Source organism: Fistularia commersonii, chromosome 32, assembly GCF_037954325.1.
Source record: "Fistularia commersonii isolate RoL2024-O1a breed Wild chromosome 32, RoL_Fcom_v1.0, whole genome shotgun sequence".
Taxonomy (NCBI): Eukaryota; Metazoa; Chordata; class Actinopteri; order Syngnathiformes; family Fistulariidae; genus Fistularia; species Fistularia commersonii.
In genome coordinates this window covers 6,884,985-6,902,675 of record NC_141315.1, presented here as the reverse complement: position 1 = coordinate 6,902,675, position 17,691 = coordinate 6,884,985, and the positions used below count along the sequence as shown (strand labels likewise).

The 17,691-nt window shown below is 42.5% G+C and overlaps 1 protein-coding gene and 1 non-coding gene across 2 annotated transcripts; both read left to right on the top strand.

The window, feature by feature from the left end:
• Positions 1-768: 768 nt before the first annotated feature.
• Positions 769-881, top strand: LOC147215293 (U5 spliceosomal RNA). The gene has a single exon (XR_015104273.1). It is a non-coding gene; the product is annotated as a U5 spliceosomal RNA (small nuclear RNA).
• A 4,862-nt stretch (positions 882-5,743) lies between these two features.
• On the top strand, positions 5,744-16,326 carry trim8b (tripartite motif containing 8b). Its single transcript, XM_086139369.1, has 5 exons — positions 5,744-8,344; positions 12,940-13,035; positions 13,548-13,813; positions 13,911-14,026; positions 14,118-16,326. The coding sequence occupies exons 1-5, from the start codon at positions 7,739-7,741 to the stop codon at positions 14,816-14,818; spliced, it is 1,785 nt and encodes a 594-aa protein (XP_085995495.1). The 5' UTR covers positions 5,744-7,738; the 3' UTR covers positions 14,819-16,326.
• Positions 16,327-17,691: the final 1,365 nt, after the last annotated feature.

Genomic DNA, 17,691 nt, shown 5'->3' with positions numbered 1-17,691 from the left:
ACTTTCCTGTCAAAGTAAAATACCCGATCCAACGAAAAGGTTATAAGCCAGATAGACTATTTATGATTCAATATGATAATGAGTCCCTACTCTGCCTTGATGTACGAATGCTGTGGTGAGCGCTGGTACGAACGCTGGTAAGGCGGCTTACCTCTCCCTTATTCAAATAGACTCGACGATGGTTTATATCATCTCTCGGTCTCTCGGTATCTCAAGCGCCCCCCAGTGGTTGCCTCTAACATGACGCTTGACATATATTTTAGAATGTACTGTCAGAAAAACGCAATAATACATGTTGAGTCCGAAAAAAAGTGTGAAAGATGTCCTTGTTTTGTACGTTTTAACTGTACTACATATTTCTACAAAACTAACTCCTTCAGCAAGAATCACTTTCAGCGGGCAGCACTTGTGTTTTGTTATATTTACTTCATTTTTATAGTGAAAGATGTTGTCAATTCAAAATGTAAAAGATAAGAACTACAAATGACATTCGCACAAGATCCCTATGGTATTAAATATCTGTAGAATGAGTAATCAGTTATGAATGGAAAATGCAGTAGACATTTTTTTAAGTGGTATTCAGTGTCTAATATATTAATTCAAGATTGCAAAGCAACGTGTTCTAGAGCAGAGTGCGTGTGTTTGTGTGTGTGCTGGCTTGGGGGGGTCGTGTATTTGTAATGGTTGTAATGATAATCAAGAGAACACCAATACTGAAAGTGCTACCTTCGTGAATCATATACTCTATTTGGAGGTGTATTGTCAGTATACTCTTGTTTCTCTTCAGATCGTATAAATCTTTCGCCTTTTACTAAAGATTTCCGTGGAGAGGAACAACAAGAGCTTATCTCAATTTTTTGATGCCCGGCTTATGCTGGGCCTCCTCAGTTGTAAATGAAAACGTAATCAACAATGATAAAAACATTGTAGGATGTGTGCCACGGCGCTTATACATTCCCGACCGTCAATAGCGTAATAAACAACTTCCTACGCAACCGTGCAGATATATCCTAATACATCCCCTCAATAGGAATGAAACATGCTGATGTCGTTGGGGATCCTGTAAGTTTGGTGAGGCAAACAACATAATAAAAGCTCAGGGTGGGGGGCGTTTGTTTGACAACCAACATTGAAAACTGGTGATAATGAGTCTCAATATCGATGTTATTGATTTGTGTTTGCTTTTCATCACTGCTATTGCGTATTTATATGTACTTCTCAAGCAAACTGCTAGATGGCAGTATAAAGCTCATAATTGTATGTCCTAAATCTGCAATTTTGTGTTAAAATGCAATCAATCTTACCACATTGAAAACCTAAATAAATCATTATAGAAGCCTGAACATCATACATATTAAGGATATTTGTCATATTCAGATCATTATCAAGGCAACAGTTACTACAAGAGTTGGAATATAATAACCGTAAAGTAATGTTAATTCATATAATAGAGCTTTTGAAACCAACAGTTCAAACCTCAGAATCCCTCAGTAGCTATAATTCATTATAGGTAGCTGTCTGTCTTGACTCAGCAAAAGAAAAATGACCCAAAATTGAAAATACAATCTGGGTCAGCAGCAGATGACACTGGGTCAGCAGCTGATCTCCTACCATGTCTCAATCAAATTCCCTCAAATGAGGGCAATGGAAGCCACGAATCACACAATTAATGCATGTGATGATGAATGTGACTGTGGCGGGCATGTTCATCCCTTTTGAAACAGGCATCAGCCAAAATGATACTACACGACAATCAATACAGAAAAATATAGATCTGAGGACTATCATTTTAACCATGAATGTATGATCTCTTAATAAATGCAGGGAGTAATGCGAAAAAATTTACTTTTTTTGTGAAATTTTTGGCATCAGGACCCATATAGAAATATTCCTTGGATGATTACAATAATGATTATTTTGTATCATCAGGCATGTACAGGTTTGCTGTTTGAGGGGTTGCAAAAGACAGTCTCTTTGAATTCCCCATAGATGTCTTTTTGAAAATAGAGCAGCGTCAGTCATGTGTTTCAGCCCTTTACACACGAATACACTATTCTGATCGTCAGCTTGACAGACCTTGTCCACCCATAATCTCGTATTCACCTGACATGTGATCTGAAATCTTCAAACTTCCAGGTCTCAAAGTTTGTACTCCTTAATGTGAGATATTCTCGTGTTCATAGATTCTTGGATTTTGATGAGTGGAGGTTATTTTTTGTACATTTATTTAATTTGGCTGTGTTTTTATTCTTTTTTTGATGCTACCATTGACAACAGTGCTGAGTGGTATGTGCCATGCGGTATTTTTTGCTTGGTAATTATTATACTCATTGTCACTCTGTCACTGTCCTGACTGTGGTTCATATCTGGAAAGAGGCTATGGAGGTAAACCATTTGCGCATTTGAAAGGTAATTATAGACAATAAGGATGAGTGTGCAGTTGTTTGGAATGTTTTATTATTTTTGATTTTTCTTTTCTCTGTATAAGAGTAATTTTCTCTAACTAGAAGCCAAAGTAGCAATCAGAAATGCCTGGTAGTTAAAGAGTCAAATGTATATCATTTCACTCTGCCACTGACACATTCTAGTATTATTATTTCAGTGTTTTTTGTGTGCATCAGTCCACACCCACAGGAGACCTCTGTGATTTGTTTTTCTATTTTCAAGAAAACATGTCTTTCATTGGCTCAGTGTTTAGTTATAACCTCATTTTTCTAAAAGGTTTCAACTGATCTTTCTTGAAAAAATCATTTGGAACTCCTTTTGAAACCACATACTGAAATATTGGTGTCATTATTTTTTATGCACATGAAATCCATTCAAATTTACAGTCAGATCTCCCAATGCATTGATTTCACACAATGCTACACATACGGCACAAAGTAAAAACATGAAATCAGAAAACATGCTCTGTAAATCGCATGTGTGCATAACAAGTTATCAATCACGATTACACAGCCTGGAACCTATAGAACCTGAAAAACAAGATTAAACAACTTATATTTCCCTACCCTGCTCTACACGCACACACATGCACCCACCCACCCACCCACCCACCCACCCACACACACACACACACACACACACACACACAGACAGAGAAAGAGAGAGAGAGAGATAAGCGGCTGCCCAGAGGAACATGATGAACGTCCAGGCCATTAACAAATGCAGTAAGCCCTTTAAGTACGATTCCCTGCCCTTCCTCCCGACTCGTCCCTCCTCCCGGTTAAAACGTGACACACATCAGTTGTGTGACAGGTCACGTGACCGCCATAGCGTTGATCCGGAAGGAGGGAGGAGGGGAGGAAGGGGCGGCTGATGTTGCCGAGAAACTGCGTCAGGTCAGCCAGACGCAGCCGCAGTCACGCAGGACGCTCGGATGTCCCTCTTCAAAATAAAACAGCAGTTTGTTTTATTTTTATTTCATTTTTTTTTTTTTTTTTTTTTTTTTTTTTTAACCGTCAGACATGTCAGTATTTCCCAGCTGGGCTTACATGGGAAGTCTTCTCATATATCTTGCTCAATTTCTGTATATTCACAACCACAGTTATTTATTAGCCTTGTTCTTTACCGTGGTGTTCACCTGCTGTATATGAGGTAAATATGTATTGATGAGATTAGACAGTATGCCATACATTTCTATATTCTCAATTTCTTAAAGTATTCTTGTAAAACGAGTCTTTGTCTGTCTTTACTATGTTATGCTGCTGCTGCTACATAATTTTTCAATCCTGGGACCAATAAATCTCATCTCATCTTTATGGGAAATGTGGGTCTATACCAGGGGTGGGCAATTATTTTGGCCACATTTCTTATTTAATTTTTATTCTCAAGCCAACAAGGTATCAAGTAACCTGAACAATTTGAAAATTACAACTTGAGTATTTTGTCAATGTATTTCAAATCATTCATGATCATATAAATGTGCTAACATTATTTTGTATGTAATCATCCATACAAAATTAAACAATGAAGAAAAATAGAAGGAGTTTCTAAACTCAATATCGATTGAAAATACCTCTCAATATTAGAGAAAATAGTTTGGCGGGCCGGACATAGCCCCGCGGACCATAAAATGCCCAAGTCTGGTCTACACGAAACCCAATAGAAATTCTTTCTGACTTGATTTGAGCACGCTTGTTCAAGCTGGCATTAATTGAATGACTGAATTTGAAAAGACCGTCCTGTACATGCAAAATGTGCATCGAGCTGTTTAGATTTAGAAGATGATACTTCTTGATTCTTCTTAAAATGTATCAAAAAATGTATCATCTGCTTCCTGTGCAGCCAAAGCCAGATGTAAAATAGTCTTCTGTTATTGACCCCCATTGTTTACCAGAGTCTATTTATAGCACATCAGCGTTGCATGTTGTTCTTTCATTGCGCCGAACTGTGGTTTATTTTGAGTCGAGCCTGTAAATGCGGTTCTGCCAACCAAAATAATAAAAAACCTGAATTTAGCAGTCACCCAAAATACCGACTGGATACAGCATTCACCCATGTCTGAGATACATATAAAGTACAGATATTTTACGACAGACTGGACAAGGGAGATGTGACAAAAGTGTACTGACACAGTTTTGAACGTTTCGTGAGATGCATCCTGCAAAAGGCGAAAAGCATTTTTGTGATATGAGGAGTTAAACTCCTGAAACTGCAAGGCAATACATTCATGTGATTTGTCTAACTTTGCCCATTTCTAAATAGCATTTGGAGTTGAGATGAATAATGGAAAAATATAATTTGTGTGTTGGTGTTTGGCTACCACAAGCTGACAAAGCAACTCCAATCCTCCTTTCGATAGTTTACACGCGTCTAGACCACGTAGACTGGAGGAGCGAAACACCAATCTTTCTCCGTCACTGGCTATTTTGATGATGGTTGCAGAAAGCACCGTTTCACATATCTCCCGTAGGTGTTGAGATGGTCTGAAGTGCTTGTGTAGAGACCTCCAGAGCAGTGTAGCTAATAAGTAGATAACAAAGTTGAGGGCCGGTATATCTCTTTTAGCGGCTTTAGGGATTAAAGTGAATTTTATAGAAGGAGGCAGGGGTTCGATATACAAGAGTTTAATTTCACTACCTTACCAGTCTGACATTGTGTTTGTTAAGATTTCCCAAGCTGTTAGTCGATGCGTTACTTGCTATATACTGTAAATTGAAAACCTTGTCTGCAGTCATTTACTAGTAAAACAGTGGATGGTAACAGTGAAACAGCAGGGTTGTCTTTTGTGAGTCACTTAGGGGAGGGCTCTCAAACTACTCTAAATGGGTTTCCTTGTTTTAAAAAACAGACGAAAATCTTAAAAGAGTGAAGCATCACTCTTCATAAAATGTTTCAACACAGATTGAACCCTTTGTATATAAAGTTCCAACAGATGGGTGGAGTTATCGTTTCGTTAAAAATGACCGTCTTAAGCACAATTTCCAATATTTGTTTAACTAACTCCCTGGTTGTTTTCCTGCAAACCTTTCACCATAGCTGTCTGTTAGTTTCTTCTCCCAGGTAACTTTTACTCTTGTATAGTCAACAAAACTAAATATTTACATAGTGATTTTTTTTTTTTTATTATTTGCAGTTTTTATATGAGAGGGTAGCAGGGCGGGGCTCATTCATTCTGGTTCCATCCCATGACTCAGTTTTCCTGTCCTCTGTTACTCTTAAAAAAATGCCCAGAACATCATCCATGTGCTTTTATTTTGAAAATCCGCACCGGAAGTCTCGCGAGAGTACATATTGCCTTGACTGTGGCTCGGGGAGCAGTCCAGCTCGCCTGCATTCCTCCTCTCTCCAAAGCCTGACCGAGAGAGGCAGAGAAAGAAAGGGGGAGAGAAAAAAAGAACTCAGATTGTTATTCACGGCTGTGCTGGATTGCTTCTTCTTTTTTTTCCTTTTTTTTTTTTTTAAATAACCCCCCGTGGACCCGACTCACACCGGACCGGTGACCAAATATGGCCACGGCGATATAACCCACGTCAAGAGTGCACCTTTGGACCTACAACAACGACAAAGACGGCTGATTTTTTTCCCCCATCTTCTTGTAAAATGTCGGCAGTTTGCGTGGATGTGGCCGTGTAGGTCAGCGATCGGCGGGCAGCTCCGGTGAAACAGCCTCCGGCGTCTCCACGGCGGATATCTCGCTTTTTTCCTCTCTCTCTCTTTTTTTTAATGAGGATTTGCAAGATGGCTGATGACAGCTACCCCTAACAAGGACAGAAAAGCGACGTCCCCTTTAAGATTAGCAGGGTATATTTTTGTATTTTGGTAGTTGGATACACAAACAAGGCTGTTTGTTTTTAAATAATATGCCTCTTGTTTTTAAAATCAACGGCCGCCCTTGTGGTTAAACCGCTCCGGTCTGGTGTTATTCCGTACCTGTGCCATGGTAGAAAATGGTGAGGTGACGTCTGAGGTAATTTACGCGATTTAAACCGAGATAAGGAAGTAGATAAATATGTTGTCGGCCAAAGGTTGAGGCGAAAATAAGGAGCCGGACACCGACATTCACACGGCTGGAGACAGAGGGAGAGGAAAAAAAGGGCCCGAGTTGAATGATATTCCTAAATAATCGGGGTCATATTTGATAGATGCGTGGAAGAGAAGGGGGGGGACCAAACAGCTCCGCAGCCAACATTCCTGCGGATCCTTAAAAGCCTTTGTTTTGTGCGCAGGATCCGGACTCGACTATTAAAAACGATTAAACTATGCAGTAAACAGCCTCGGAACGATGGTCCGGGTATGAATTTTCTATTTAACGACATTAGGGAGCCTCTATTGTCGAGAGAGAGAGAGAAGTGGTCGAGGGGGAGCCGAGGCCTTGTGTACAGATATGCGAAGCGGTGCCACATTAGCAGGCGGTGGTGATCAAATAGAAATGACGCTTTTACCTCCGCTTGAACGGTCGGAGGTGCCTGAGGTTCTAATCTGATTTATCCCAATCGTGTTTTTTTTTTGTTGTTTTTTTTCTTTTGTACCCCCCCCTCGCGCCGGGCCGATGCCGCTTTGGAGGCTCCTCGGACACTTATTTATGATTCAGCGGACAAAAGCGTCTCGCCGCGTTGGGTTTATCGAAAGGATCGAGCGTCTCTGAGGTCCTGGTTCAGGTTTTAAAGCTGTGTGTGTGTGTGTGTGTGTTTGTGTGTGTGACTAGTAATCAGGGTGTGGGCCAGAGCAGCGTTTTCTCTCGGTGTTTATGCCTCGTTTGTCAGTATGAATCGGCCCCAGTCAATCATAATCTGAAGTAAAGGAAGCTCTCAAGGTGAGGGGCCTTGCAGACAAGGAAGGAGGTGGTGGGAGAATCGAGTGACTTTTCAGGCGCTGCACAGAGATTCAACAACTTTTGTCATTTACATACTCGTGTAGAAATTCAGTTCTCTGTGCCTTGTTTGCGTTTGATGATTTACCTGTAGCTGGCAGGCATCTACCTTCCTGTACACACTCACAGGAGGTCTGCAGGCAGTGTGTGTCATTTAGAGGAAAGGAAAGCACGTTTACTGTATCCTGTATAACGTCAGTCGCTGCTGTGAGTGTTGAAACCACCCAAGGTGTTGTCATCCTAGCCCCGATGTTCTCTCTGGTCCGTTTTACTGGAATTGCCTTCATGCTGCTGCAATAAGCAATACGCGTCATTGTTCAGGGTCTAATTCGTTAAGGGTTTAGCTTTTCTCGAGCCCGAGTTCAAGGGTGTCGGGTTTCCTGCGCTGAGGACAGAGGAACAGAGACCGAGAGGAGCTAGTGTATGCCTGCCCGCACCATGATGGCCTCTGACATGGCTGAGACGTGGAGGAACTGTTTTGAGGAGGAGCTCATCTGCCCGATCTGCCTGCACGTGTTCTCAGATCCCATCCAGCTGCCCTGCAAGCACAACTTCTGCCGGGGCTGCATCAGCGAGGCCTGGGCCAAAGACTCCTCGCTGGCCCGATGCCCTGAGTGCAATCATGCTTACACGCAGAAGCCCAGCCTGGAGAAGAACCACAAACTGTCCAACATAGTTGAGAAGTACAATGCCCTGAGTGTGGAAAAGGCCACCACGCCAGCATTGCAGTGCATCCTGTGTCGCCGAGGCCCTCCACTCCCTGCAGTGAAAGTGTGCCTGCGCTGCAACGCTCCGTGCTGCCAATCCCACGTTCAGACGCACCTGCAGCAGCCGTGCTCGGCCCTCGGACACCTGTTGGTTGAGGCCGAGGCGGTGAAGGCCTGGACCTGCCCGCAGCACGACGAGTACAGGCTGTATCACTGTGAGGCCGAGCAGACGGCGGTGTGTCAGTACTGCTGCTTCGCCCGCTGCCATCCCAGCCACGGTCACGCGGTCACTGACGTGGAGCTACGGCGCAGCGACATAAGAGTAAGGAACATTTTTAAGAAAAAAATCGCTAATGATGCCTAGCCAAACTCTGAACTTCACAGGTTGACCCCGCGTGTAGTCGGGCACATCGTGGCATAAGCATTAAATGTAGCATAACTACATCACCGGGTTCTATTGTGGATATCTGCTGCCTTTGGATGATCAATAAGTGCTTGCAACATATCCATTCAGGTACACTGATGCAGCTTTGTGGGCTCCACAAGCCAGTGATATCCTCCTCGTGCAAACCAATTATACTTGTCAAACACATACCACTACTGCAAAGCATATTTTAATATGATTCAGTGCCTCGGAGAAGACCTAAAGTAGAGGGTTTGAGTTAAAGTGATGTTATGATCAATTCTCATTTTCTATTTTTATTTCACCAAGACGGTTTTCCTTTATAAAAATAGAGAATAGTCTGTAATGAGAAACAATCCCATCTCAATGGTTTTTAGGGGACTGATGGAGTGGTCTTTCAGTCTGTGCATGTTTCAGTTGTGATTCGTCCCGGCTTATTCTCGTCTGTTGGAATGACAAACAATGCAGCGAGGGTGGAACAATGAGGGCCCCTCGGAGGGCCTTATCTCCCCAGCACAGGTGCATCCTCACACAGGGACTGCCAGTTGTGCAAGGGGGGAGCGGGGGATTAAAGTGATTCGTCACTTGATTCTGCGGTCTTCTTATTTTGCGCTTTTTTTCCCCCCTCATTAACCTCTTACCTTCATGTTTTTTGTTCTTTTTCTCTTTGCTGTCTGTTTCAGCGTTGGATTTTCTCTCTCCCTACCCCCAGTATCTTTCTTAAAGGGTGTGTGATGGTTTTGGGTTTGTCACAGGGAGAAGTATGAGCGCATCACCTCAGTCTGACTCATGTGGTTCACCTAACTCCCTATTTAGGTGTCAACAGTGTCATGCTTGGGTGTACTTCCTGTCAGTAATGCTATGATTCAGCTTTATGTATAGTTAATCAGCAGCCTGGGGTGCAGGAAGGGCCATCCATTGAGACCGGCTCTACCCAAATCCTTCACATTTCTGCTTTTCATTCATTATTCAGCGTTTTTGCTGAATGGTAATTAGACCGATGTTTAATTTGGGATAACTGATATCATACAGACCTGTATCATTTTTTTTTTTTAATAAAGAGGAGCTCTGAAATTTGTCTATGGTGCAAATAAAATTGAAGGACAACTAGAGCTATAGGATAGATCATTTGAGTACCTCTCTCAGAAAAATGGTGCAGTTTTGTGGTGCATTCAAAATAGTTTACATCATCATGATTCTGTGTTATATAATTATCTGGGGGTATTTGATCCCCTTAGTTTGATCAGACCTCACGCAAATACCATATTTTGCCATTTAATCACCTAGGGTCTAAACATTATTTGAAATTTCAACAACTGACTTGAGTATAAAAAATCAATTTAACAATTTTAACCTTTCATAGAATATTTTATGGGAAATGTTTTATTTTTTTATTTTCTTTATTTTTCATAAGATCTGTAGATCTCTTAAGGTCTGTATAAACAGCTCTATAACAGCTCTGTATCCTTATGAAATATAATTTAACAAAACTGCTGGAGGTTGTCTCTCGCATGACATCTGTGTATTGCAGAGCATGTCGTTCAGGCTGACGTCAAATAAAACATTTGTCATGAGACAAGACGTGTCAGGATCTAGAGGCTTGTAGCGTCGTAATGTTGTGACATTGATTTTATCCATACCCTCTAGTGCCAATCCATAAACCTTTCATATCTGTTCTCATGTTAGTGACAACAAATGCATCCCCCATGTTGAATGCGATCTTTCTCTCACTTCCACACACACACACACACACACACACACACCCTGAAGCTTCTCCCTGTCTCTCCTCACCTTCATCAGCCCCTCCTACAAAATTCACCTCACTAGCTCACACCAGCCACCAGCCACTCCAGGCAAGGCCTGACCTTCCCCCGAGCACTGCTCTCCTGCTCTGGTGGCTCTGATGGGAGAGACAGTGTGGTGAAATGACAGCTATGAAGTACCCTCCCCTCTATATACCCCGATCTCCCTCCCCCAAAGGTATCCCATACATTTTGCTTCAACCTCCCTCTGGGAGGCTTCGGCTCCTTCGACCCTGTTTTTCCCCTGGCTTCTGCTCAGAGCCTAACTCAATCAATCAGCACAACCAGGTCACAGTCCTGGATCTAACTCTGTGTGTGTGTATGTGTGTGTGTGCGTGTGTGTGTGAGATATCTAGGGCAGTTTTCAACCATGTGCTCCCGAGGCCCGAGAGTATGCAGGTTTTCATTCCTGTCAAGCTCTAAAGCAGCTGATGACTCTGGAAACAAATGATAATATCAGCTGTTTGGTTGTCCTAACTGGGTAATGATAATAGTACTGGAATATGTGAAGTCTTAATGGTGATAAAATAGCAATGATTTATAGGATCACTGATGTGTTAGCTTTGTTAGCAGTGGTAGCATCTATGGTCACAAGTTTAGTCAGTTATGTATGCAACCAACAATTTTCTTTTCTTGATTTAACCTTTCAATCATTGATAAGCTGATTGACCATAAAAGTGTTTTAAAATGTTTGAGTATTTTCCAACCAAAAGAAAATTCCCTTGCTGTTCATAAAAGGTAAAGAAGCTAGAAGATATTCCCATTTCATTGTCCTGGATTAATGACTATCGACATTGGTTTCTTAAAATATGATTTGAAACTGAAAAAATCATTTCGTGTTTGGGGAAAAAAGTTAAGATTTAACAAGTGCTTCAATAATTGCAGCAACCTGAATCATGCATTACAGCCAGTGATATCTAAAAAAAATGACACTATACGTATTGTCAGTCAGTTTGATAGTTTCTGTAGGAAATTGTATGATTAAATTTCATGCATGCTTAAAATTTTGTGATGTCAAAAATGCTAACTAGTTGGTAGTTGGCACATTTGGATTCCCCCACCCTCGCGTCACACTTGATGTCACAAACTCACTGGAAGCAAACAGCAGGTTAACAATAGAGAGTAGCAAAGAAATTGTTAATATAGCATCAAAATTTAGCATCATTTTTATTATAAATTCAGTGCCACCTTGCCCCTTTTCTCTTCACTGCTTGAACGGAAATGGATGGAATTTGAAGACAAGATGACAGAGTTGAAGAAATTTACCGATGTCTGTAATGAGGCTGCGGAAACTATGCAGACAAGAGGTGCTTCCACCCTAATGTTACGTTTCTTCTGTTGCCGATTATACCTATGACTGTTGCAGTCAACTGACCTGTTAGTGAATGCTCTTCAAACGTGTTTCAAACATGTTTTTAGCATATTTTAAAATATATTGGTGACAAGTGTAAATGGACAATGATAATTCAAAATGGCACATGCAGTATGAAATTGTTATCTCAAGACGATTTTTATTGTTAGAAGGAAAACCTGAGGCACTGAGTTGCACAAAAGTCAGATTGTTTGCTTATTCGTTGAGGACACAAATACAAATTCAGTGAGCCAGGATCTTTCCTCCTTCATCTTTAAATTCCAGGTTTCCTTTTCAAATACAATTTTCAGAATTATTACTGCGAGGAATGCCAGATTTTAACACATCATTTGAATATGTAAAGTAATTATTGTTCAGAATTTTCCAACTGTTATGATGATTGGTTGCCATGGTGCATGATGCATTCATGATTCCTTCATCATTCCCTTTTGATAAACACATTTAAACTTGCACAATGCTTTGACTGTGTGACTGGAAAACAGACATACCCGAGCTTTTCTTTCTATGTGGTTATTTGCTTCTTTCTAATACTAAGATGATGGTTATGGTTATTATTTTACCTGCAAAGAATAAGCACACGCTCCCTCCATGTGATCATATATGTATGCTGATAATTAATATTTAGCTTAAAGCACTAACATGGCTGCAGGCTAATGTTCCCTTGAATCTAGAGCACACCAGCAGAGCCACATTGTTTTTCTCTTTCATCTAACTGGCATATTTTTTTCAGCACCACATGATGAGCAGGGATGATTAATTTTTCCCATTAAATATTAATTGCATGAAGGATTAGCAAATCTCTTATTGATATTCGTATGCACTGACTTAAACACCAAACCGAGCAAAAAATAAATTGCTGGTTGTAAGATATTTATGCTTTATTTATCATGGCTACAAGCAGACTGGATGGGCATCTCAGTTTGTCCCCAGCGACATGCCATCATCATCCCAGAAATAATAAGTGTTGTCACAACATTGCCACAGCCCACAGAGCAGCCCCAGCTGTGTGCATACATGTGCATGTTTTCAGAGGAGGTGCACCGAGAGGAGAGCTTTCTGCCTCCTTACGCCCATTTATCTATCTTTGCTGGCTGCACCCAGCTTCCCCCAACATTTGTCCGCACTCACTAATGCAAACACAAAATAGCTGTAGGTTGCTATGACAGCACACCCTCCTTCCTCCCCCACAGGGATTGTGTGTTGGATGGGGACTAAATTAGCCAGCTCCTAATATCTCAGCTATGGGGAGGGGATGCGAGCTGGGTCACAACTTCCCAGGGTTTAAAGACTTTCTCCTTTTCTTTCTCTCTCTCTTTCTTTTTTTTTTTTTCACCTCACAGCAAAGCCTGTTACGACAGCAGGAGCGCGTGGAGGAGCGAGCACAGGAGATCGAAGAGCAGCTCTGCAAACTGGACTCTGACAAGTGTGTGGTGGAGGTAAGATTTCTCATCCTGCTCTGTGGGCGTGAATTTAGCTAAGCACATTTTTAGACAGTCGAAACAGCGATGTTTAATTCCCGCTTCTCAAATTCCCATTCCCCTTGGTAAATGTTGCTATGTCAACTTTTCATGAGCAAAGTCATTTGTAAAGGCAATTGAACCATTTCTGAATAATAACTCAAGCTGCAAAGGAGTGAAGCAGCCAGAAGTCAACATCACTTCAGCTAACACTACGTTTAAAATGACTTGCTGGTGGGTCATTTTTAGCTTCAGCATCCTTCCTCTTCAAGTCACATGAAGGGAAATTACTCAAGAGTACCCGTGTGCTAAGGTGGCTGAGCTTAAAGTGAAGGTTTTTCATTGGGTAATCTCCAAGCAACGCAGAGGAGATGTAGCCCAGACCTGCTTTAAACGTGACATGTCATGAGACAATTTTGTGTTGAACCGTACCAACGGCAGATGAATTCAACGTACGCTTTCAGTTGACCGTTGTCTGTGCGCCCATCTAGGACAGGGTGTGCGAGCTGAAAGAGGAGGTTCGGCTGCAGTACCAGCGGATGCACCAGCTCTTGGAGGAGGATCTCGGTCGAACACTGGAGGCTCTGGAGCGGGCCCAGGCTCGTTTCTGCCAGGAGAACGCGGCCCAGGTTCTCACACTGGGAGAGCAGCGCCACGAGGCCCAGAAGCTGCTGAGTTCCATCCACACAGCCTTCAGTAAGGCAGAAGAGCTGAGCTTCATGAAAAACACCAAGCCTGTCAAAATCCTCACAGACAGGTGAGAGATTAGCCTTTGGTGCTTAACTATGCAGGTGATGTTGCCAAGAGCAGGGCTCTTATCTTGTATTTCACATGTCTGTTGGCACTTGTTGCAGGTCTCAGGCATGTGTGGGAAGCAGCCTCCCTCCATACAAAGTGGGGAATCTGAACTCCAAGCTTTTCCTTTCTGAAATCTCCAAAAGAGAGAAGAGCTTGAAGAGAACCCTTGAAGGTACAAAATCAGGCTCACTCCACTTTGCCCATGTCACTCACATGGTTTTGTTGTAATTAAAACACACTTAACCCTTTCTGTCCTCTCTCAGCTCCCCTCAATCCTCCCTCCACCTTCCTGCAGTCTGTTCCTGCTTATCCCAGCGGCCAGAGCTCCGGCTCTGGAGCAGAGAAACGGAAACATTCCACTGCCTTTCCAGAAGGAACCGGGAACGTCGGAAAAAACACGGCTCCGGGTTTCAAAGATGCCTCCTCCTCTTCGTCATCCTCTTCTTCATCGTTAGCCAAGCAGCCCTACCTGGGCTCCGGCTCTGCCTCTGGAGAAGGCCAGTCCACCAATCAACAACCTCTCGGCCCCTGCGGGCCGCCTCACGTCAGCGAAAGCGGCGGAGCGGGAAGCGGGAGCGGCTCGTTGTCCAACCATCATTCCGGCTCCGTGTTCGGCTCCTCGCACTTTCCACCTGGCGGCAGCAGCTCCTCCCACTCCTCCCAGCAGGCGGTGCTGCCCCAGTATGGGGGTCGCAAGATCCTGGTGTGTACGATGGATAACTGCTACTGCTCCGGGGTGCCCTCCGTGTCAGGCCACCGCAGCCACCCCCCGTACCCACGCTCTGGCTCTTTTCCCTGGGTTAGCGCCCAAGACTACGCCCCGCCGCCTGGCTTGGCCTCTGGAGGTCCGTCCATGCAGGGCTTGGCAGTGAGGGACTGGATAGACGCCTCACAGACACACAGACATGCAGATTTCTACGGGCTGTACGGGCAGCCTTCTACAAAGCACTATGTCACTAGTTAACGGAGTAGGCATGCGCGCGCACACACACACACACACACACACACACACACACACACACACACACACACACACCCTTGGATATTAAGACAGGCACCAAATAGCCCACCTTTACTGACTTAATTATCTGGAAAAAAAAACAACACATCAATACACTCAGATAATGAAGTTATACTCAACACACATTTAATGTTTATATCCACACACAAAGATTTAGAACATGTACACATTCGGGGGCAGGGTTGAACTCTTGTGCTTTTATTTTCTTTATTTTTGGTCAATGTTTTTTCTTCGTGTATTATATATGTAAAATGCATATACAGCCAAGTGCTTACTCTGGCACGACTAAGCATTTTACAGGTTGAAAAGAGAGACGGGGTGACAAGATGCATCTTTATTTATAGAGCAGGAGACGAAAATGAACTTTTATGAGGAAATGTTTCTCATGGAGGCTACAGGTAAAACAAATGACAACCCTGCAGTGTTGAGCTTTCTAGTTTAACGTCTCATGTTCTCCGATTATAATCGCACCTCCAGTTGTACTGAGGTCAGTTGCCTTATGTTATTAGCATCATATTTTTCTCAGCCCAGCTGACTTTATTTGATAGATCCTTTAAAAAGGGACGGCAATCCCTTAGTGTGTCAATGTATTTTTATTTTCATCATGGCGCTTCTTCCTTTCTTTGCTGAGTTCAGGGATGGATAGTACGGCTTGAATACACAACGCTCTTCCATGGAACATCCACAATGCACTTGTGGACGCCTTGTTATGCCTGGACTACAGATGCTAAACCACAAAGGGACTCTGGCGTTGCGTCTGAAGGGGCCGGTCGACCCTCTGAATTCAGGGGAGGGGGATTCAGCTCTTACTCTTAGCACTCTTCTCTCTGACACGGGGACCCCCGTATCCCCCTCTCGCTGCCGTACATCCCACACGGCAGAAAATCTGACAAAGACTGTTTCCATTTAGTGATTACAATGACTTTGTGTTTTTGGTACAGCTGTAGGTTTCACGCCTGTCTTGAGAGACTCTTGATTGTCGAGTAGAAAAAGGCGAGACCGGACAGACCAAACCAATCAAGCATCTAGAGGATCTGATGATGCTGTAATTTTACTTCCTTCAGGGCAAAGATGTCACTTCCTCTCAATAAGCACACAAGCTCTTGGCTTCCTGTTTGCAGCTGTAAGCATGCAAGGAAGAGTTTTTTAAGCACTCAAAAAGAAGAACAATAGGGCAAAAAAACTGTATGCAGTTTAAAAATAAGAGTATGAAAGAAAAGAAGGGCGGGAGGGATTTTTTTTCATGAACTTTTTCTAAAAGGACGAGACTGGACTGTGATGAAAGCAATGGTCATCATTCTAAAAAGGAGCCGTTACAACATTCAACTTAAAGAGAAAACAACAAAAAAAAAAACCAACAACATAAAAGTATCTTTTTGTAAATATTTTGTGAAATGGAAAAATTACTGACGTGATTTGGAGGAGGGTTCCAAATAAACCAACAGATTTAATCCCGTCTCCCCTGTCAATTTTGTGCGTAGAAATAGCTTTTCTTCTCCCACTAGCCGGAGAAAAAGCCAAGGCCCATTACTGTGTCTTGTCTCATTCCAGATTAATTGTAAATTATTTTCATGAATCAATTCAAATGTGCTTTGAATGTTTTTAAAGAATGAACATGACTGTTAGGGAAAATCCTCTGTGTTGACCTGGTTTATGAAGCTCATAGTGACACAGTTTCCTCCTGCAAAGTTACTGCAAATCAACCAACCAAAAAAAACTGTATTTTGTATTTCTTTTGTTTTTTTTCAAATTAGTTGCTAGAAATTGTCAGAAGTCCAAGTATTTTTGCCTGTTCCTAAGAAACATGTCTTGTCAGTGCTACATCATCTGAATATTATTGGATGGTTTTGGTTGCAAGGACAGCATTTCCAGTTAGCTTAGTCAGTACTGGGAATGGCTGAGGGCGCTCAATTATAGAAATTATTATTTTAAATTTCATTTAAAGCATCACCAAATAATAATTTGATAAGCAGCAGAACTTAGAGGACTCTAGGCACCGTAGTCCTTAAAGTGCTGTCTTCAGGTGTGCAGCAACCTAACAGACGTTGACATTGTTGTTGATGGTGACTCAGTGTCACCTCCGGAGAAAACATGAGGTTTTGTGAGAGGAATGTCAAGGTAGCGTCATCCAGGTATCCATAAAACCCTTCTTTTCTAGACGTGATGTCAAAACTGTGATAACTAAAACCTCTTGAATGTTTTCTACTCATTTGAGCTTGTGTCTTATCACATGAAGGCAATCGTTAATTCCATTTCCACTTTCACACAGTCATCTGAGGAGAGCAAATATACAGCCACCCACTCTTTCGCTTTCGCATCATGCCGTCTCTGCCGCTGCTTCTGAATCATGTCTCCCTGCCCTTTTACAGATTATTTTTTCCCTTTTTTTTAACAAGTGAAACTTTTATTGATCCTAAAAGGCCCGTTTGGAGAAGGACAACCAGTTCAAAAGTGAACTGTTTTAAATCTCTGGTGTCCAGTACAAACAAGGCTTGCTTTTTTTTGTATGTTTGTCCATATGTGTGTGTGTGTGTGTGTGCGCGTGTGCATGCGTGACTGTGGGTGGAAGCCTGCAGAGAGAAAACAGGATGGAGAGACCAAGTCTTAAAATGAGTATTCGGTGTGTGTTTTTGACCCCCCCCCCCCAAAAAACAGCCTGATTAAGCTGCCGCATTACTGCCTTCTCCGACCCAGCAATTTGATCCTCAATCCCATTCCGACTACACAGATGATCCACTTGTGTGTGTGTGTGTGTGTGTGTGTGTGTGTGTGTGTGTGTGTGTGTGTGTGTGTGTGTGTGTGTGTGTGTGTGTGTG